The 21,941-nt window shown below is 40.7% G+C and overlaps 1 protein-coding gene across 1 annotated transcript in view; it reads left to right on the top strand.

Annotated features, from left to right (window-relative positions):
* Window positions 1-19,423, top strand: part of FREM2 (FRAS1 related extracellular matrix 2) — a 157,956-nt gene extending 138,533 nt beyond the window's left edge. The window contains exons 17-24 of the mRNA XM_070471311.1: window positions 3,261-3,453; window positions 4,908-5,012; window positions 6,521-6,648; window positions 6,746-6,880; window positions 8,059-8,185; window positions 9,572-9,759; window positions 9,972-10,118; window positions 12,218-19,423. Coding sequence (XP_070327412.1) covers window positions 3,261-3,453; window positions 4,908-5,012; window positions 6,521-6,648; window positions 6,746-6,880; window positions 8,059-8,185; window positions 9,572-9,759; window positions 9,972-10,118; window positions 12,218-12,730 — 1,536 coding nt within the window. The 3' untranslated portion in view covers window positions 12,731-19,423. The remainder of the gene's footprint in view (window positions 1-3,260; window positions 3,454-4,907; window positions 5,013-6,520; window positions 6,649-6,745; window positions 6,881-8,058; window positions 8,186-9,571; window positions 9,760-9,971; window positions 10,119-12,217) is intronic.
* Window positions 19,424-21,941: the final 2,518 nt, after the last annotated feature.

Here is a 21,941-nt window from a genome sequence, read left to right as displayed (position 1 = left end):
GTGCGTGGGCTTGGCTGCCCTGGGGCATGTGGAATCTTCCTGAACCAGAAATCGAACCCATGTCACTCCCATTGGCAGGCCGATTCTTAGCTACCAGATCACCAAGGGAGTCCTTCATAAACATAATTTTTGGTTACTATTTGATCTTTCATATTATAAAGCAGAGACATTACTTTGTCAACAAAGGTCTGTCTGGTCAAGGCTATGGTTTTTCCAGTGGTCACGTGTGGATGTGAGAGTTGGACTGTGAAGAAAGCTGAGTGCCAAAGAATTGATGCTTTTGAACTGTGGGGTTGGAGAAGACTCTTGAGAGTCCCTTGGACTGCAAGGAGATCCAACCAGTCCATCCTCAAGGAGATCAGTCCTGGGTGTTCATTGGAAGGGCTGATGCTGAAGCTGAAACTCCAATACTTTGGCCACCTTATGCGAAGAGCTGACTCATTTGAAAAGACCCTGATGTTGAGAGGGATTGGGGGCAGGAGAAGGGACAACAGAGGATGAGATGGCTGGATGGCATCACCGACTCAATGGACATGAGTTTGGGTGGACTCCGGGAGTTGGTGATGAACAGGGAGGCCTGGCGTGCTGCGATTCATGGGGTCACAAAGAGTCGGACACAACTGAGTGACTGAACTGAACTGAACTTGATCTTTCACCTTATTGGTGTGCCATCGTAATTATTTAACCATTCTTCTATTATTGGTCATTTAGATTATTTCTGATTCTACTATTGTAACGTCCTATAGAGTTGTCCTTACTCCTGAAGAGTGTGTGGACTAGTATTGACTCCCCCTTGTTTCAAGGTCCCTCATTCATCTCTGATACCACAGTTGTTCAGAAAGGCATCTAATGGGACAGATGCCAAGGTCTCCGTCCAAATGTTCTGGATGTGTAGATTGCTATTACTCAAGAGACTTTGGCTTAGAGTTCTAACTTGTTCAAACAATGTTCTCTGCTGAATAGCTAAGTAGACACTTTATTGAAACGTCAAGCTATTGAGATCTATGAGCTGTCCTTACACATTCACACACACCACTGTCTTGATGATGTAGACATGTGTCTGTCAACAAAAGCAGCAACAGAAAGAAATCTCAACCAGTGGGAAATCCTCAAATAGGATTCTAACAACTCTGGCTCAGTTTTCCTTGACGTAAGTGCAAGTCACATATCCCATATAGAATATCATAGCTATCACATATCCCATATCCATCATGACTGTTGATATGTGACTATCAAATATTTTTAAATGATTGTTGTTTTCAGTGTGTGTTCTAATTAAAAGACCTCAGGTAGAAGAGTCTAATCTGTGCTGTCCAATTTGGCAGTCATTGGCCATGTGTAGCCACTGAGCATTCAGAATGGCATCAGTCCAAAACAGGATGTGCTGTGCATGTAAAATTCATACCAGGTTTCAAAGACTTGGTGCAAAAAAAATTAATAATGTAAAATATTACATTAAAATTATTTTCATTGATGGCATATTAAAGTGTAGTGTGTTTGATGTATTGGATTAAGAAAATTAACTACTCATTCACATGACATTTAGAAATTAAATGAATGCATTGCATTCTTCATTTTTATAGGGATGAACAGGTAAATGTTCATTTACCTGGATGATCTACCTAGTTCCATTTAGGTTCCAGTTCCTTTAGACAGAGATTCTAAGCTGAGAAGAAGATGCAATAAGATGCTGATTCCACATCCAGAAACAGTTAAACTCTAGTTTACCAGTGAAATCAAATGAAATCAAATGAGAAATAGTAAGGGAGCTGTACACCAAGTAACTTGTCCCTAGGACATCAATGTTAGTTTTCTCCAAAATAGCACACTCAGTAACATTTGATGGATAGTGTGTAATGCAGGCAAAATTATTCTTTTCGTTTAATTGGGAATCCATGTCTGCAGCCTATTTTTTAATGAGTGTTTATTAAAATCACAGGATGAAATAGTCATCTTAATTACTGGTGGCATATGGATTAGCAATCACTCTCAATTAGACTGTCAGGGTGTTAAAACTGCACTTCACGATCAATTTCTCAATGACTACAAGAATAGCAAGTCTTAGAAAATGCTATCTAAAAGGACCTCGATATAAAGCCCCTCCTCTGCCGGCTGCGTTAGCAGATAACAGGCAGTGTTAGCTACTACGCAGCTGAGAATCAGATAATGGCCTTGGTGGATGGGGTTCTTTTAGTTATTTATTCTTGGTTGTGCTTGGTCTTTGTTCCTGGGTGGGCTTTCTTTAGTTGCAATGCAAGGGCTTCTTATTGAGCTGGCTTTTCTTGTTGTGGAGCACAGAGTGTAGGGCACAGGCTCCATAGTTGTGGTGCACGAGATTAGCTACTCCACAGCATGTGGGATCTTTTCTTTCTGGATCAGGGATCGAACCTGTGTCCCCTGCATTAGCAGGTGAATTCTTTACCATGAGGGAAGCCCCAGATGGTTTTCGTTAGATTGTATTTTTGTTCATGATTCAGGTGGTCATTTTGTGATTTGAGGCGTTTACTTTTAACTCCATGAAAACATGATAAATGAGAGTTTATCATGTTTTTAATTATTCAATAACTCACATGTGTGATTCCTGTTGCCAGCTCAGGGTAGAAAGAGAAATAGATGTATCAAAAAACCTGACTCAAACTTGTGAGCAGTATGATCTGACCTAAGCCCATTTCCTCATGTGTAAGAAGATAGTTGTCTTTGCCCTGCTATTCTTCAGAGCTATTCTGAGAATTAAGGATGATAACCTTTGTTAGGTGATCATAAGACAACACTCAGCTTTGGAATATAATCAAGTGTGAAAGAGTAGAATAAGCATGGGCCAAAGACTGGTTTCTGTTACTGGCAGGGCTACTCCAGGAGGAAGTGGGAAGTTTCTGTTGGGAAATTTGCTTTATTTCTTTCAGTCTTAACTTTTCTGTCTCTATCCTTCACCTCTCTATCCATTCATTCAGTCATCCACACCTATAAATACATCCATACCTATAAATACAATTACGGAAGAGAATGAAAATATTGAGTAGCTTTATTTGTGAACCCAACACAATGTCAGTAGTAGGCGCTCAGTACATAATTATTTATCCTCCATGACCCCAATCCAAAATTGAGTGAGGGGACAGTAGTGCTGTAAATGCTATCATTTCTTTTCCTGTGTGATTAACTCAAAATCTTCAGATGGTGAAAGGAGGAAAATGGCTTGTACAAAATTAAGTGTGTTTAATTAAGCCCGGATGGTCCTGACAGATATAATTGTGTTGTTTTAGGTCCTGAACCTGGTGCAGTCCTACGTGACTCTTCGGGTCCCTCTGTATGTCTCTTATGTGTTCCACTCCCCGGTCGGGGTCGGAGGCTGGCAGCATTTTGACTTGAAGTCCGAACTCCGCCTGACATTCGTGTATGACACTGCCATCTTGTGGACCGATGGAATTGGCAGCCCCCCAGAAGCTGAACTCCAAGGTGAGTTAACAGAGACTTGGAGAATGAAAAATTTTCTTATCTATATGAATGACTTAAGTGACAGTTTTGCTGCAGCTAAAAATAAGAGAAGCAACTTCCAATAATTTTATTGTTATTGTTCATACTTTAATTTCATTTTGTCATGGAAAAATTTATTTTAACTAAATTATGTCAATGCCTCAAATTTTTGCATTTGTGACTGTTAAATATAATGTCCATTTAAGGTGATTAATCGCCCATGTGGTACTCAACACAGTCTATCTCTCCCTCTAGATTTTAGATAATGGATGGAGGAAGTTCCAATTGAAAGAAAGGAATGAATTCAGAGAAAAAGTTCCACATTTTTGTTTCTGAAAGTGGGAGAGGCATTTTAAAGCCTAGTATAAATTGTGTCCTGGCTTCTATTTCTGGGTTTACAGCTAACTGGCTGTGTGATCGCAAACATATTGCTTAATCTCTGGCACTCAATTTCTTATGAAAGATAGACTAGACTTCTAATATTGTTTCAGCTTAAAAATTCTATTATTTTGTAATACTTAAGCTGAATGCCTTGGAAGGGTGGTGGTGTGAGCCACTAACTGTTGGGCCCCAAAATCATTTGCCCCAAACAATAACTTAGTTTCAATCTCAGTGTCAGAATCATAACTCAAAGTCCATAAACATAAAGTGAGTTACTCCATTAGTAGAATTAATGCTGTTTCTTTTAAGGTACATACTGCTGTTCTGGTTCCTTGCATGTCTGATCATCATTACCTTTTATGAGCCAAAGAGAAAATACTATTGATATTTTCTCCAAAATCTCAAAATCTATTATCTTAAACAAATTAAGATTACCTTAAAGCTATGTGAAAGGTAATATGATCACCCTGAATAAACCTTCTAGGTCACTGCAAATGTTTTAATCCCATATCTTACCTTAGAAATGTACATTTAAGTGAATCTTACTGCAGAAAATTCATCTCTCAGTTCTCGGCTTCCACATAAGAATCTCATGTTTCCTTCTTATAACTGGAGCCAACTTTGATCAACTTGCTAAATTTCTTAGGAAGGCTTTGGAGTTTTCATTAAGCCTATAACATTTGGAATTATTCTGGAGAACAAAAACCTGTTTCCACCTACATGTGCAGATCTTCAAAGTTTGACCAGTTCATTCTGTCTCTCAATTTAGTTTAGTTTATGTAGACTAAAGCTTTCAAAAATACCTTGGCCTATTATTGTCAATCGGTATATTTCATATGAACCTCATTTGTATGACCTAATTCTATTTTGCCTACCTTCCAGACAATTCTTCTTGTTAAAAAAACAGAACAAAATAAGAATACTTCTGTCTCTCTGATCACTTAGAATTTTTCTGATAATACCTTTTGGCTAGAATGCTTAAAGATGAAATGAATCTGAATTTGGTTTTGGAAGAATCACCAATATTTCCACTCTTGTGCATCATCCCATACTAGGTTCTCTCTACCCAACCAGCATGCGCATCGGTGAAGAGGGGCGTTTGGTTGTGAACTTCAAGACGGAGGCTCAGTTCCATGGCTTGTTTGTGCTGTCACATCCTGGTAAGCCCCATTACCCACACACAGCCACTCTCCAGACAACAAGAAGATAGGTTTCCATATTTACATGTGTTTCCACATGCTTACCTATGAGCTTTGAAGCCCTTAATTTCAAATGAATTGTATATGTGCAAGTATCTACGCGAGGGCTTGACATTGTTCAGCTATATGTCTCATAAGCTGCAAAATCATTGCTGTAGACTTCTAGAAAAAATGCCAAATGGTAAAAGTTAATTTAAAAGAAAACGCTATTGGGAGTTCCCTAGTGGCCAAGATCCAACATTTTTACTTCTGTGGCCCGGGTTCAATCCCTAGTCAAGGAACAGATATCACAAGCCACGTGGTAAGGAAAAAAAAATAAATTAATTAAATAATAGAAATAAAAGAAAAATCTACCAAGTTAATTAAGAGGAATTTTCCTTTAGATAGAGAGCATAGCCACAACATTCCCATTCTCTACTTCAAATGCATTGTTCAGAAATTTGAATTTTGATCATTTATTCAGCAAGCACAGCTCTTTTCCAGGTATTGTGAGAAACCGTTATAATGGTGTCAGAAGTAGCATTTCACTATGATACCTAGTTTCAGACATGTTAACTCTCTTAAGTATTAGCTACATAATTTTACTAATTTGGTGGATTGTGCAATGCATATCAATAATGTGGCAGTCACTAATGTCCCATGTTTAAGCTTTTCTAAAAATTTCATTTCATCAGAAATAACTTCTTATTTGACTTCACATTATTAAACTGGCTTGCACGTTTTACTGGTGTGCCAACTCATGTCAGATTGGAAGGGGAAAATAGTTCACATGCTGTCTTCTGTGTCCTTCCTTTTCCTGGATCCAAGCTCTAAACAAAAGAGAGACTAAGGCTGAAGATACAGGAAGAGAAAGATGGTTTGCTGTAATTTTGTGAGTCTGAGTTCCAAAATACAGAACCAAAAAGAATCATTTAGCTTTATTGCAGCTGACTGTTTTGGGAAAATGAGGATTTCCTGGTCTTTACAGTGTCCTGCCTGTCTACCTTTCTAATAAACTGAGGCTTTGTTTAGACACGATTGAAGCAATCTAATTAAAATTAGACTCCATTTATAAATTGGCTTTTCCCGGATCTGTTGACCCAGAGGCGAGTAGACTGAGGTTCGCTTCATAGTTTCAGTGCACAATGAATGCATTCACATCAGCCTTTATTGAACGACTGTGCCTCCCTGGAAAGTAGCCTTGAACCATCTGAGCATTTCTGTACAATTATTTTTTGACAGAATTATAGAGTGGAAAAAGCACTGCAGTAGGAATGAGAAAGCACATATCCCAGCTGTGTGATCTGGAGAGAGTCACACAGTCACTCTTAGTCCAGTTTCTTTATCTGCGAAATGCGGATAATTATACCAACTTTGCAGGCTTATTATAAGCATACATGCAAATAAGGTATCATAAGGCACTTTGAACACTCTAAGCTGTTATGACCCTTTTAACCACTAGACCATTATTGTTGTTGGCACTTTTCTAGCATCCTTCACAAGCTCAATGATCGTGTCAGTAGATCATCCAGGTCTAACGTTTTCCCTGCGTCTCATAAGAAGTGAACCAACCTATAACCAGCCAGTCCAGCAGTGGAGCTTCGTATCTGACTTTGCAGTAAGTGACTAAGACTCTTCATTTATCTTTGTCACTGCTTTTGTTGCACCTCAGATTTTTAAGTGAAAAACACGAATGTCCTCTCTGATCCTCAAAGGTCCGTGACTACTCGGGGACCTACACAGTAAAACTGCTGCCATGCACCACCCCATCCCATCAGGAATACCGCCTGCCTGTCACCTGCAACCCCAGAGAGCCTATCACTTTTGACCTTGACATCCGCTTCCAACAGGTGTGTCTCATAGGATGCTCTTCCCGTGTGTGTGTGTGTGTGTGTGTGTGTGTGTGTGTGTTAGTTGCTCAGTCATGTCCAACTCTTTGTGACCCCATGGACTGTAGGCCACCAGCCTCCTCTGTCCATGGGATTCTCCAGGCAAGAATACTGGAGTGAATTGCCATTCCCTTCTCCAGAGGATCTTCCAGACCCAGGGATCAAACCCTGGTCTCCTTCATTGTGGGCAGATTCTTTACCATTTGAGTTATAGGGAAGTCCCTTTTCCCAAGTAGAAGCCCACTTTGTTAAAGGCATAGTTTACTTTTATCAGTTAAAAAAAAAAAAACTCACCCAGTGACTTCAATTTTTGCATGCTGAGAAAAAAGGAAGTCAGGCAGGAAGGGAGCAAGAGAGGAAAGCGTTGCCCTTAATTCCTTATTGGTTCAGTATATCAAATTCACTGTTTAAGAGTATGTAAGGGTTATTTTTTCTTATGTGATCTGGTCTCCTCTGGAGTCTGCTGCCTTGGAGATTTGAGACTTTTCCCCAGAGTTCTGTACTTCTTTGTCTTGTTCTTGATCATTGAGGAGAATGAATATCCTGTAGTGTATGCCACCTCAAAGTACCTAATTGTCAATATGCATTAAAAGAAATGTGATAAAATCTTTTGCCCGAGAACTTACACTAAATGTTGGCCTTCCACTGACCGTGATATTTACACATCCTTTATATATCCCGACAAATCAGTGGAAATAAGCTCAAGCAATGCTCGTTAGTCCCATTCAAAAAATGATTTAACCTTGGAACTTCCCTGGTGGTCCAGTGGTTAAGGCTTCAGCTTCCAGTGCAGGGGGTGCAGGTTTGATCCCTAGTCAGGAAGCTAAGATCCCACATGCCTAGCAGTCAAAAAAAACAGAAGCAATATTGTAACGAATTCAATGAAGACTTTAAAAATGGTCCACATAAAAAAATGTTTTAAAAAATGGTTTAATGTTGACCATGTTGCCTTCTTAAGAAGGACAAAGCCAGTGTTATAATTCCTTAAGTCGGTTTGGTTGGATATGAAAATTGATCACAGTGCAGTTTAGTGTTTTTTTATGCCAGAGTACAGTGCATATGTGTTTCTGCAAATAATGTGTTTGTACGCCACCAGAACTATCAACAACACATAAGAGGGCTTTTACACTTGATTTTAGGTCAGTGACCCAGTGGCGGCTGAGTTTAGCTTGAACACCCAGATGTACCTCCTCTCCAAGAAGAGCCTCTGGTTGTCTGATGGATCCATGGGTTTTGGGCAGGAGAGCGACGTTGCCTTCGCAGAAGGTATCACTTCACAAAGGGGAGGCCTGCTCTGTCTGTTTGCCATTGTGTCTGTTATCCTTTGCTTTATTGGGATTGTGATTGAGGGGGACAATTGCAACTTATTTTATGGTTTTGAGAGTGTAATTGGGTCTTCAGCATTTTGGCAGAGATGGAGGAGGGGGTCATTGAAACTGGATATGTGTTTAATGTGCTTTGCGACCCCCTAGACTATAGCCCTCCAGGTTCCTCTGTCCGTGGGATTTTCCAGGCAAGAATACTGGAGTGGGTTGCCATTTCCTTCTCCAGGGGATCTTCCTGACCCAAGGATCAAACCTACATCTCCTGCATTGGCAGGTGGATTCTTTACCACTGAGCCTCCTGGGAATCCAGATATATATTACAGGATGGTTTTTATTCTCAGAAAATCAAGCTTTATTTCCCTTAGTGAAGTGGAAGTCTCTCAGTCGTGTCTGACTCTTTGCAATCTCATGGACTATACAGTCCATGGAATTCTCCAGGCCAGAATACTGGAGTGGGTAGCCTTTCCCTTCCCCAGGGGATCTTCCCAACCCAGGGATCGAACCCAGGTCTCCCACATTGCAGGTGGATTCTTTCCCAGCTGAGCCGTGAGGGAAGCCCAAGAATACTGGAGCGGGTAGCCTATCCTGTCTCCAGGGGGTCTTCTTGATCCAGGAATCAAACAGGTCTCCTGCACTGCAGGCGGATTCTTTACCAACTGAGATTTCCCTTAACAAAGTGATTTTTGAAACAAGTCTGCAATTTTTTTCCTTGAATTTTTTTTTTTTTCAATTTGCATGCACTCAATATTTCATACACTCAAGTACATGAGAATGTAGCTCATGGGTTAGGGTTGTGCCTGTCTTGTTCAGTGGTATATTCTGAGAACCTAGCAAAATGCCTAGTACATGTGGTAGGTGTTCAGTAGTAGCTGTGAAATAGATGAGGAAATACCAGGGAGTTTCCTTAAACCCTCCTTTAAAAGCAAATAAAGCTAATTTGGCTTTTTATTGGTGTTTTCTTTTTTGTGTTATCCTATAATGATTTGCCTACATCTTGCCAACTACTGTACTTGTGTAAACTGGACTTGAACTACAATGGGATGTTATGAATGTTAAGTTATAAGCCATGCCTCAAGGTTATTCCCACTGGCATGTAAGGGTCAATAAATCTTCAGTACTTGTGGTCATCTGCCAAGTGGTCCTGTCTGAGGCCTGGGAGTGGACCAGACCCTGAAGCTCATGCAGGAAGTTCTTCAACATTTGATACCAGATTAGGAAGAGAAGGGAATACTACTGTTAGTGTCATTATTGTCATAAACTGTTTGCTGTGTCACATAGACACACCATATCCCTTAATCGAAAGGACATTTCCACATGTCTGTTGCAGGTGATATCATTTATGGTCGGGTCATGGTGGATCCAGTCCAGAATCTAGGTGATTCCTTTTACTGCAGCATTGAGAAGGTGTTTCTGTGCACCGGGGCCGACGGCTACGTTCCCAAGTACAACCCAACGAACGCAGAGTACGGCTGCTTGGCTGATTCGCCTTCACTCTTATATAGATTTAAAATTGTGGTAAGTGCTCTGACCCAAACAATGCACCAGATTAGACAGTCAAAGTTAATTGTTTCTGTCTTCTATTTTAAAACAAAAGCATCTTTTAAAATGAAACCAAATGGTGACATTTTATGGTAAAGGGTACTTGCACAAAACTAATAGGAAAACCTCCTGCGTTCACAAACGTTGGCATTATCCACAGCAATCCTCGTTTTCCTTATTGCCTGAAGGACAAAGCTCAACCAGAGACACAAGCCACCAGCTTTGGAAACGTCCTGTTTAATGCCAAACTGGCGGTGGATGACCCTGAAGCTATCCTCTTAGTGAATCAGCCTGGATCTGATGGATTTAAAGTCGACTCAACACCACTCTTTCAGGTGAGCCAGAAACAAGGTTACTTACAATAGCTGTGCAATCACATGCAAGTCACTTAACATCAGAATGTCTCAGATGTTTCCCATGAAAGAGGCGGTAATTGCCGTATTGTGTAGAGTTAATGTGAACTTTGAGTAAGATAATGAGTGTAAACCGCACCAGACCCATCCTGAGTACATCATGAACATTCCATAAACATTAGCTATTATGATGTTTATCAATATATTTGTCGTGTTTTATGTCTATGTGTAATGAAGACCCTTATTCAGCCCAGAGTATAAATCTAAACCTATTGGTTAGGAACTCTGGTGGTCTTCTTCAAAATCTTCTTTCATTTGACTTTTCATGACTGTCTTTATTAAAGTGATCTTAAATGGACAACTGGACTCAGAAAAACAATTGTGCACAGCACAGAAATCTCTATTCTTCATAGACCAAAATAGAAGAACTAACCTAGAGACAGAAGGTAGAAAGAGACCCAGGAAACCATAACACTGAGCAGACAAATGAGACAAATTCAGAGATGTGTTCACATGTGAACCCTTGGGGTAGCAAGTGCATCTTTTAGGATGTTTACTGAAAATCGAGCAAATAGGATGGGCTGGAGAAATATATTACCCTTATTCTGCTAAGGGTTTCTCTTGTGGCTCAGCTGGTAAAGAATTCACCTGCAATGTGGAAGACCTAGATTTGGTCCATGGGTTAGGAAGATCCCCTGGAGAAGGGAAAGGCTACCCACTCCAGTATTCTGGCCTGGAGAATTGAATGGACTGTATAGTCCATGGGGTCGCAAAGAGTTGGACACAACTGAGCAACTTTCACTTCACTATTTCGCTAAAGAGGGAATTTAAGGAAGCATGTCTGTTATCCTGAATCTTTTCAAATAGGAAGTTGAAGTATGATTTTTTTAGAATATTTACTTGTTAATTTATTTATTTGACTGTGCCAGGTCTTAATTGTAGCAAGCAGGATCTTTAGTTCCAGCATGTGAACTCTGAGTTGCTGCATGCAGGATCTAGTTCCCGGACCAGGGATTGAACTCGGGCCCCCTGTATTGGGAGCACAGGAACTGAGCCACTGGGCCACCAGGGAAATCCTGATTTTTTTTTTCTTTTGTGTTTGTTTTTATTATTAACCCTCAAAGCATTTGACCTGAAGTCAAATCCTGAAGTCTTCGAAGAGTCATCAGAAAACACCTTCTTTCCACAGACCCTGAAGAAAGCAGGAAAAGTTTTCCATGGCCATATATGTAAATACACAGCAAGACATACTAGAAAAAGAGTTCTGAACTTCAGAAAGTCTTACCTCTAGACCTGCCTGTGATTCTAACTGTTCGATGATATTGGGCAAGTCACTTAACTGCTACGTATTCTCATTTGCTCATTTTTTAACTTTTTTTTTAATTGTTAAATTTTTGTACATTTTTAAAAGTTACTGTCTTATTTATAGGTATTAATATTACAAGATATTGGCCCTATCTCCATGTCATACAGTACATCCTTGTAACCTATCTTGCATCCAGTAGTTTTTTTATCTCCCATTTCCCAATCCTTATGTTGCTCCTCCCCTCTGCTGGTAACCACTCATTTATTCTCTGTATCATCCACTCATTTTTTGTTGGTTTGTTTTTATTTTTTTAATTTTTTAAAATTTTTATTAGTTGGAGGCTAATTACTTTACAATATTGTAATGGTTTTTGCCATACATTGACATGAATCAGCCATGGATTTACATGTGTTCCCCATCCTGAACCCCCCCTCCCATCCACTCATTTTTTAAGTGAGTACGTTAGAGTATGTGGTCTGGAGTTCTCTGCAGCCCTGGAAAATATTTACCAGCACATTCTCCCTTAAGAGTTGCACAGAGTATTTTACAGAGTGCTTTACACAAAGCCTTGCACAGACTACACATGTTAAATATAATATTTAAATAAATATTATTGAATATTTATGATATTTAATATAATATTAAATATATTAATTCTGCAGACTAAATTAAATGATGATTCATGATCTCTATTATGAACTTCTTTTGCAGAGAGTCGTGAATTTTTAGATTGGCCTAGGATTAAATTTTCTAATGAGTAGCATCGTGTTTCTAGGTCGCTCTGGGTCGAGAATGGTACATACACACCATCTACACAGTAAGATCGAAAGACAACGCCAATCGAGGCATTGGCAAACGCAGCGTGGAGTACCGGTACCACTCTCTGGTGAGTCAAGGGAAGCCCCAGGCAGCTACCAAGAGCCGGAAAAAGAGGGAGATCAGAAGCAACCCTCCGCTGGCGTGGGAAATCGGGGCTGAGAACAACCGGGGAACAAACATCCAGCACATCGCCCTGGACCGCAGCAGCAGGAAGCAGATCCTTCACGGGAGGGTCTCCCCTGACGGCGTCCTCCCCAGGGAGCTCGACAGTCCCAGCTCTGAGGTCAGCCTGCTCACGGTGGTGGGGGGCGTCGCGGTGGGACTCCTGGCCGTCATCCTCACTGCTGTCGCAGTGATGATGCACCAGAGCAAGAAGGGTGCCAGGAGGAAGGATGCGCCCAAGGACCCAGGCAGCCGTGAGCCCATGATGCCCACGGTGAGCCCCCACAGCGACAGCTCGGAGGTTTGATGGACGCAGGGGAAACCCAGCCTTTTCCTCCAGTGCCCAGAAAAGGACAATGGAAACCCAGTGCTTCTGTCGACGGCAGAGAATTGGGGACTTGTGTGACAAAGCTGCTCAGAGGACCTGACTGTACTAGTGAACGTTCTCATTCTGTCTACTTGTTCAGGCATCAGAGGACACATTCAGCCGTAGACCACATCTTTCCTCTTGCCTAGAAGGCATCAAGTATATATCCAGTGGTACACAGAGCCATAGACGGCGACGAATGTACTCACCTTAGGCATTTTCTCTACGCAGTGGAGATGAACCTGGTGCTCACAGACTCCTTCAGAAACTTAACAGGAGTCTCTTGTTGCTATATTGGTGTGAATCTTGAAGGTGCAATTATCACACTGCTTATTCATTATATAACATTTTAGTACTCAAAAGGTTTTCATTAGTAGTCTTGAACAATGATAAACACACTGTTTATTGTGACAAGTTTTCTAATAGGCGAAGACAGCATGGAATTATGACCAAGGGTAGCTCAACCCACAAATCACCTCTTTTTCCTACTTGAGAGGGAGTGGAAGGAAAGATAGAGGGCAAGTAGCTCAGCCTCTTGCATTTGCCTTGTTCCTCGTCTTCGTTGGATCCTTCTTGTTTCATTTGCTTATTTAATCTTAAATTAAACCAAAGAATATGTTAAGTCTGGAGAAGATGGTTGATGAGAGACTGCTCTGTTTGGGTACCTAGTAAGAAATAGTAGAGTTCTTGCATGATAATATATGTTATTGGTGCTCGTTTGTGGGACATGAGAAGGATGGTGACAGTTTGATGATGAAGAAATGCCATAGCGTTAGATCCCCATTTACAAGACAATGTTCTCGAAGAACTGAGCCTAGAAGTTTGCAGTATTGAACCCATAACTGATAAGGAGAATGTCATTATGATGGTGAAGGGAGAAAGTGGTATTTATTAATATAATATGTTTAACCAAAGTGCCTCTTCCATATACTTTATATAGAATAAAAGAACATTTTGACAATGACACATGAGGTTAACCCTCACAGTAGCATTACACAGTGAGGTCCAAAACTTAAATTGTCCAGAAGACATTTTATTAGCTTTCTAATCAGCACCTGGTCCAAACGATGGGAATCCCTTCAACTATCATTCCAGAGATCATCTTAGAGATGGCCAGCATCACTGGTCATATTCTTCTTCTTCTTTTTTTGTCCATGCACAAGGCATGCAAGGTCTTACTTCCCCAACCAAGGATCAAACCCATGCCCCTGCAGTGGAGCTCAGAGTTCTAATCACTGGACCACCAGGGAATCCCCAGTCATATTCTTTTTTGATCAAAGAAGAAAGCTTCAGCTCTCTGACTTCTTCAGTTCAGTGAAAAGACGCATTGCAGTCCATCTCAGTATCTAAAAATACTGCTTCCAGGGTTAAAATCCAAGGAACTTGAGTGAGCTTGTTTGGAAAGCCTCCCATTTTCTTTCTGAGAAATGTACTTTCACCAAATAGCAGAATTTTCAGTTGATAAGAGAAAATATCAGTAGTTTAGTGACCAATCTTCCAAAATCAAGTGAAAATAGGTCAGCAGGAAAAGAACCTGACCTAAAGACTCACCCTCAAGTGCTGCCTGGGTTTCCGTCTCATGCCTAGGCATAACCTGGCCAACCTGGACATCCTGGAGATTTCTAGAAGGTCAGTGGCTCAGTCAGTAAAGAAACCGCCTGCAATGCAGGAGACGCAGGTTCAATCCCTGGGTCGGGAGATACCCTGAAGCAGGGCATGGCAACCCACTTGCCTGGGAGATCCCATGGACAGAGGAGCCTGGCAGGCTGCAGTCCACGGCAGCAGAGTCAGACGCGACCAAGTGACTAACACAGTCACAGCGGCCTCCGCAGGTCATTCAGGCGCTTTCAAGCTGGTGTCTGTGAGCCCCAGTCATTTCGCTTCTCTGAAAAGAAGAAGTGACGTTGGTGCTGGGAGAGCGGCCAGAAGTAACCAGTGCTTCCCTCTTCTTTGGGGCAGCCCTGAACTTGACATTCAAAGTCTTTTCAAGAATAGGGTAGACTGTAGTCTCCTTCCATTGGGGAATACATAAATGTCACCTACAACTCCAGGGTAGGTGGTCCACGGGAGGACTTCTATACACAGAAAGTACTGTATGACCCAGGAGATCACTTATCAAATAAACGTTAATACTTTCTTAATGATCCCTTTTCCTTTAACTTTGATTTCTGGTAGATGCTTATCGGCTTCTTTGGCTACCTCGTGACTTGTGTAGGAATGAGCATTTCTTAAGCAACTTTAAAGAGTGTGTGGACTTTTTTTTACTACTTAGCATTGGATTCAGTTTTATGGAAACTTAGAACAACTACTCTCAATTGACTTTAAGATGCTCTGAGCCTGACTGTCATACAACCTTGGGGGTTTCTGTCACTGAGTATGCTATCAGTGAAATGTCATTACAAGAAGCCTATTGTAAGCCTTTGGGCCAGGCTGGTTTTATACCAAACTTCTCTCTACAATGAGTTGTTCTGATGAGGTAACTTTGGATAAATTGGAGAGCTCACATAATTTAGCAAATGCCCTTTCTAGAAAAATCTCTTCCTCTCTGCCCATCTCCTCTATTTCTTTCCTTTTCTCTTCTTCTTCCTTCTTTCCTCCCCATGGGGGTGGAGGGAAAAGAGCCTATGGGAAATAGGCAGGTATAGCTTTCTTAAGTATGAACTACTTGGACTTCTGCATCATTTTTTAATATCTGTATACATAATATGTGATTTAATAGACGTCTAATCATTAAAAACTCATTAGTGGGAAAAAAAAAGGCATCAGACATATGCTTTGCTGTGCAGTAAGACAGACCCTTATAAAATAGTTTCAATATTCTATTTTTAGAGAGTCATTCTAATAAAATAAATTCCCATATATATATAAAATAAATACCTAAAATAAATTCCCATGGAGGACAGGGTGTAAGCAGAAATCGCTCCTTAGATCTCAGTAGCTTCTGACTCCAATAAAACAAGGTCTGTTGACATTGCATAGAAAACAGAAAACTCAATATTAAGCATTAACTGCTCACCTGGCATAGGAAGCATTAAAATACATAGGCGTGTTTTAACAGATGATTTTATTTATTTCAGTTCATTCCCTCAGTTAATGTTTACTGAATGTTCCTCTAGGATTAGCCCAAGCTACTCTCCTTACCCTCGGGCAGGTTACAATCAAATGCAGCTATTTCTTTGGACGAAAGGGATCAAGATTTGCATTTGTTTCGCTCTTGGATGAAGAAGACTCTAAGCCCATCTGTGAACTACAGTTTAACAGTCTCTCTCGATTCTAGCAGAAGAGTCAGCTCTTCTCCATCTAAAGAACCCCACGTGTTATGGATCATTCTGAACGCAGATCTAACACCAAATATTTCAAATCAGAAATTTAATGGAATCATCCTTTGCGAAACGACACAGAGAAAGTATGTTGCAGAGATGTCCGTCGCTAAGTCGTGTCTGACTCTTTCGTGACACCATGGACTGTAGCCCGCCAGGCTCCTCCATCCATGGAATTTCCCAGGCAAGAATACTGGAGTGGGTTGCCATTTCCTTCTCCAGGGGATCTTCCTGACCCAGGGATTGAACCCCCATCTCCTGCATTGGCAGGCAAATTCTTTACCACTGAGCCACCAGGGAAGCCCCAGCGATGTGGGAGGCCTGGCATATTTTTTCTTCTTCATGGAAGATAGGCCTACTTTATTCCAAGGATGTGGTGTAACAGCTAAGCTCTACTGGTTCTTAAACATCAACCCCATCTCCTAAAGTTGCACATCGTGATTCACATAAGCATCACGATTTGCAAATGATATGCAGAAAGGTCAACTAGAAATCTGCTGCCATTCTGCTGCAGAGCGTTTGTGACTAGAGGGTTGACTCTGGGCTCAATGCCAAGGGATTCAGTTCTGGAAGCAATGAAAGAGTCTCTTTATCAAGTCATCTTACCTCTTATTATTTTTCAAGGTACCAACTGCAAAGTGTTAGGCACTCAGTCATGTCCAACTCTTTGCAACCCCAGGGACTGTATCCTGCCTGGTGTCCATGAAATTCTCCAGGCAAGAATACTGGAGTGGATTGCCACTTCCTTCTCCAAGGGATCTTCCCAACCCAAGGATCGAACTGGTGTCTCCTGCATTGCAGGAAGATTTTTTAGCCATCTAAGCCACCAGTCAACTCACCAACTCCAAAGTCAATTTTTAAAATGAAAACAGAACTGCATAAAAACCACAGAGAGCCCTTCCTCAGACAGTTCGGTGCTAGGGGTTAAAATAGCCCCAGCCTGAGAAATGTTAGGGTAACAATAACAGCGAAATGTAATGACATTTAGATTTTAAGAGTTGGAAATTTGATTTCAGCTACTGCTTTGAAATTATCTATTTAGGATCAATGTTATACTTTAATAGGAAAAAAAAAGTTTTTAAGATGTAAATAATTTACAAATTAGAATTTAAATAATTGTACTAATTTGAAAGCCAGAATACTATGGATCTTTGAAACTTTCATTTTTTTTCTAGCCATGATAGCAATAATGAAAGGATGGAAACAGGTGTCTTCACTGACCATATGGCAAATGAATAGAAGGCACATGCTCAACAGTCCAACTTGTCAAGGCTTTAAAAAGTATAATTTGGCCAGAAACTATAAATACTGCTCTTAACACACACACAGAAGCTCACATGCATTAAAAAAAAAAAAAAAAAAATCACACTTCTAAGAAATAATGACCCGAAAACCATAGTTTTAACTGGAATTGCCCATTATGAAGATTTTCAAGGTCAACACAATCCTCATTTGTAAAAACAGACCATAGGGGGAGTTTCTTTGATACTAATTCGAAGGTTAATGTGTTTCCTAAAGAGTTCTTTTCCCTAGAACTGATTCTAGTATTATTAATACATAGTAATGACATAGGTTTCTAGTTTCTTCTTAGAAACTATTATCCATATGTTCAAGGTAACCCTGTTTAATTCTCTGTTTCCATATCCTTGGATATTAAGAACATAATACTTTGAGATTTTGGTAGTTATTTTGATAAGAGATTCTAAAACAAAAGTGCATATTTTCCTACAGTTTTTACTAAAAAGATTACAAAGAAACCTTTAAAATAGGGAAAGAAAGCTGATTCTTTTAGAACTAAAGTTGATAAAATAATACAGACTAATATGAGACTCTTCGTTTTCATGGAAGAAAAATGAGAATGTTGAACTTACAAATTTTAAACAAGAAAGGTTTTTTTTTTTCCTTTCCTGTCTTTGAAGTGCATTTGCTTTCTATTCCTTGATATTTGTTTATATTTTTTTCAATATTGTATTTTGCTAAAGAACAAATGCAACAACATCAAAAACAACCACTCTAGCAACAATATCTAGTTTTACTTTGTTTTCTTTCCTTTCTTTCCTTGTTTCTCTCATGGGCTTGTTTTTTTCCCTGTCTGAGATTTGTCATTTTTTCAGTAATGCTTCCCTTTAGTTTTCAAACCTTTACTGTTTTCACTAAATCATTAGTGTTCTCAGTCATCTGAAAGCTGGCAAGTGAGCACAGGGCTTGTGTAGTGTCCCTTCTTTAGAAAACATTAAGGCTTTTGGATGTAGGAGGAAAAAGAACTTCCTGCAAAAGATCAAAAGCATCATATTGAATAATGTGATGACAATCTGTGTCTTGATTTTTCTCTCAGTGGAGATTCAACATTGACATTTAAAATGTGAAAAACATCCCTTTAAGAATTTAATTGAGCAAGAATAAAAGGTCAAAGATCACAAGATGAGGTTCTTTTGGATGATGGAATATCTTGGAGAGAAATGAATGGCAAAAAACTTTGTTAAAATGTTAACAATGTTGAAGTATTTAAAATTACAATCATCAAATGCACAAAACTCTTTTACTACTGCCCAGATGTGGCCTCCACTGAGTACATGATTATTTAGATACTCTCAGTGAATTTCTGCTACAGATATTTATTTTTTCTGATGTTTGAGTGATCCTGTAACAGTTCTGTAGCTAAAAAGAAGAAGAAAGAAAAGAGAAATGTAAACTTTAAAAACTAACATTAAAAACAAAGACCATTATAATAAAAATCACTTAAAATATAAGAAGATAATTATTGGTAAGACTAAAAGAAAATTTCTGTAAGGGCCCACACTAAGCACATTACAAAAAGAAGTACAAAGCAGAGTCTTTGTCTGTGGCTTTAGGAATTCAAACTTTTGGCAAGATATTTTTTAAGTCCATTTGTCTATACAAAAAACTCTATCCTGGACAAAGAATTGTATGCTTTATAATCATTTTAAGTGCCTGCTTGTATATCAAGTGCCCTCCAAAACACTCAACAAATTTATGTTTGTCTAGCCACTGAGTGACATAACTGTGTGTAATAGAATTATTTGAGAACTTAATAGCCTTTGTGATTTTTTTTCCCATGGGAATTCCTCAAAGAGAGTCTAGGTTCTTTTTGTCTATTTACTAAGGCACTGCATATTTGCTGGATATTGAAGTTTATCCCTGGGAATTCAATTATGCAAGCAATTTGGAGTTATTCAGTCTTAAGTCCATGTCTAAACGAATTCTTGCTACCCCTTGTGTTTTATAACTGCACCTGTTTTCCTTTACAACATATCACATGTTGAATATAAATAAAACCCATATAAACATAAAAGTGTTCAAATGGCTAAGTCATTGGGGTGTATTCTATACCTTTTAGCCACACAAAAATCACGGAATCCCTGTAGTCTGCAATGATTGGCAGTTGTTTTCCATTCTGATTCTACAGCCTTGAGCATCTGTAGGTTTTCAACCTGGGACCTGAACCCCCATGACTTCCTTAATGCTGGTGGTAAAATACCACTGCTCCTCAGGGTTTTAGTGCCTACCTACCCATTGTAACAGGGGCAGACACAGCCAGAGGGCTGCCAGGGCAAGGGATATTTAGAGGCAATAACGTACTTAAGTGACTAACACTTCATCGGGTGGGGCCATGGGGGGTGAGAAGGAAGGTTGACCAGACCCGGCTAAGCTCTGAACCTGCCCAGCTGCACTGGTGTAGATAAACCAAATCATCTGATCTGTTGCCAAGGGTCTTTACTGCCAAGGAGATTAGTCACTTTGCAAAGTTAACCTAAGTCAATGGGCTTCCCTGGTGCCTAGTAGCAAAGAATCCACCTGCCATTGCAGGAGACTCAGATTCTATCCTTGAATTGGGAAGCCTTTCCCTTCTCCAGGGGATCTTCCCAACCCAGGAATCGAACCCAGGTCTCCCGCATTGAAGGCAGATTCTTTACCAGCTGAGCCACAAGGGAAGCCCAAGAATACTGGAGTAGGTAGCCTATCCCTTCTCCAGCAGATCTTCCTGACCCAGGGATTGAACCAGGGTCTCTTGCATTGCAGGTGGATTCTTTACCATCTGAGCTATCAGGGAAACCCTGCTATTGAAGTATTATCCCCCAAAATGGGCAAAATATACAGAATTAGGTGGAGCTGGGGAGAGGGGAGGCGGTGGAAACTCCTGTGTCAAAGTTCTCCCAACACTTCCAAGACTCAGGGGAGAAAAGGTTGTGTCTTAGCAGAAAGGTTGTGATCATCTACAGAAATGTGTGGATGGATTGATCAGTCCCCACCACAGAAGAAAAAGGTCTGTGTGCTGGAACTTTCCAAGCTGTGAGGGAGAAAGCCTGGCCTTCAGGGGCTTGGGGAAGGGAACCAAGAAAGGGAAGACTGACCATCCAGCTCCACAAGGATGCTGACAGTTCGAACTAAGATCTCCCTGCCAGAAAGTCACAACCACCCCCAGAGGCACTCAAAGAAAACATCCCCAAGCCAGAATTAGTCAAAGTGGACCTGACTAGAGAAAAAAGGCCATCAGGAGACGAGTCAGGCCGATTTGAGCTGACCCTATACAGACTCCTGCCTAACCCCCAGCTGCCATATCTTAAATGGAAAGTGAAAGTGCTATTCTCTCAGTTGTGCCCAACTCTTTGTGACCCCGTGGACTGTAGCCCGCCAGGCGCCTCTGTCCATGGGATTCTCCAGGCAAGAATACTGGAGTGGGTTGCCACTGCCTTCTCCAGGGGATCTTCCCAACCCAGGGATCAAACCCGGGTCTCCTGCATTGCAGGCAGATTCGTTACTGTCTGAGCCACCAGGGGAGCCCAATAAAACTCTTAAATGTAAGTTTTATTATAATTCAGGTGTGACAAGGCCAACAGATTAAGAGATAATTGCTATTGAAAAGATACTAATTATACTCAGCTCCCAAGAGGAACACCAGGGGAGCCAGTGTCCATCAGGAGGCAAAAGGGGTGAAGGTGAAGTGTAGGCAAGAGCCACCACTGTGACTTCCATGGGAAGGATAAGGCAGATGAACTGGTTTAGGATGAGCTGAATACTGCGCTGAAATTATTAGGTTTGAATCATTTCACTGGGCTCTAGACAGAGCTGTCCCTGCTTACCTAGTGTCTGGTGCTGGGGTGATTGGAGCACATAGATCTGGACCAGAGTGTTAGAGCCAGAGAAAGGAGGCTTTCTTGGATTCAAGAAAGAAAGAATTCTTTCTTGGAGAATTCCATGAGCAGAAGACCCTGGTGGGCTACAGTCCCTGGGGTTGCAAAGAGTCAGATGCCACACTTTCACTCTTTCTTTCACTAGAGCTATAGAGTCAGTTGAAATTACTGAACAATTCCTAAGTTGTGAATTGTCCAAAAATCATATAAAGTATGATATGGCTTCATGGGGAAAAAACAGGTTAGAAAATCAAAAGTAGAGTGGGATCTCCTTTTTGCATTTATATGCAGATAGTTCCTGTGTTTTGAGGGGAGCACACATAGGGAATGTGAATGGAGATGGAGGTAGGCGGAGAGGGAGAAAGTGAAGGTGGGCGTTACATGGGAAGTATGGGTGGAGTGTGAAATGGAGTTTGAGTGTATGATGATTCGTGTGCACACGTGTGTGCAAACTCTCAAGAGTCAGTGAGTGTCTCAAGTGTCTCAAGACACAGTGGAAAACTATAGTGAGCACCCAGACTTCTAGAACCTAAAAGATTGGAATTGAAGGCAAAAAAGCAATGGAAGGGCTCCATCACCTCCCCCACTTACCTCCCACCCCACCCCCCCACCCCCCCACCCCCCCACCCCCGCCGGAAAACTCAATGATGTTTAAGAGCAAGAACTTTGGAGGCAGAT

Source organism: Odocoileus virginianus, chromosome 8, assembly GCF_023699985.2.
Source record: "Odocoileus virginianus isolate 20LAN1187 ecotype Illinois chromosome 8, Ovbor_1.2, whole genome shotgun sequence".
NCBI classification, from domain to species: Eukaryota; Metazoa; Chordata; class Mammalia; order Artiodactyla; family Cervidae; genus Odocoileus; species Odocoileus virginianus.
The sequence above is the reverse complement of the archived record's forward strand: the minus strand, read 5'-3'. Positions and strand labels throughout refer to the sequence as shown.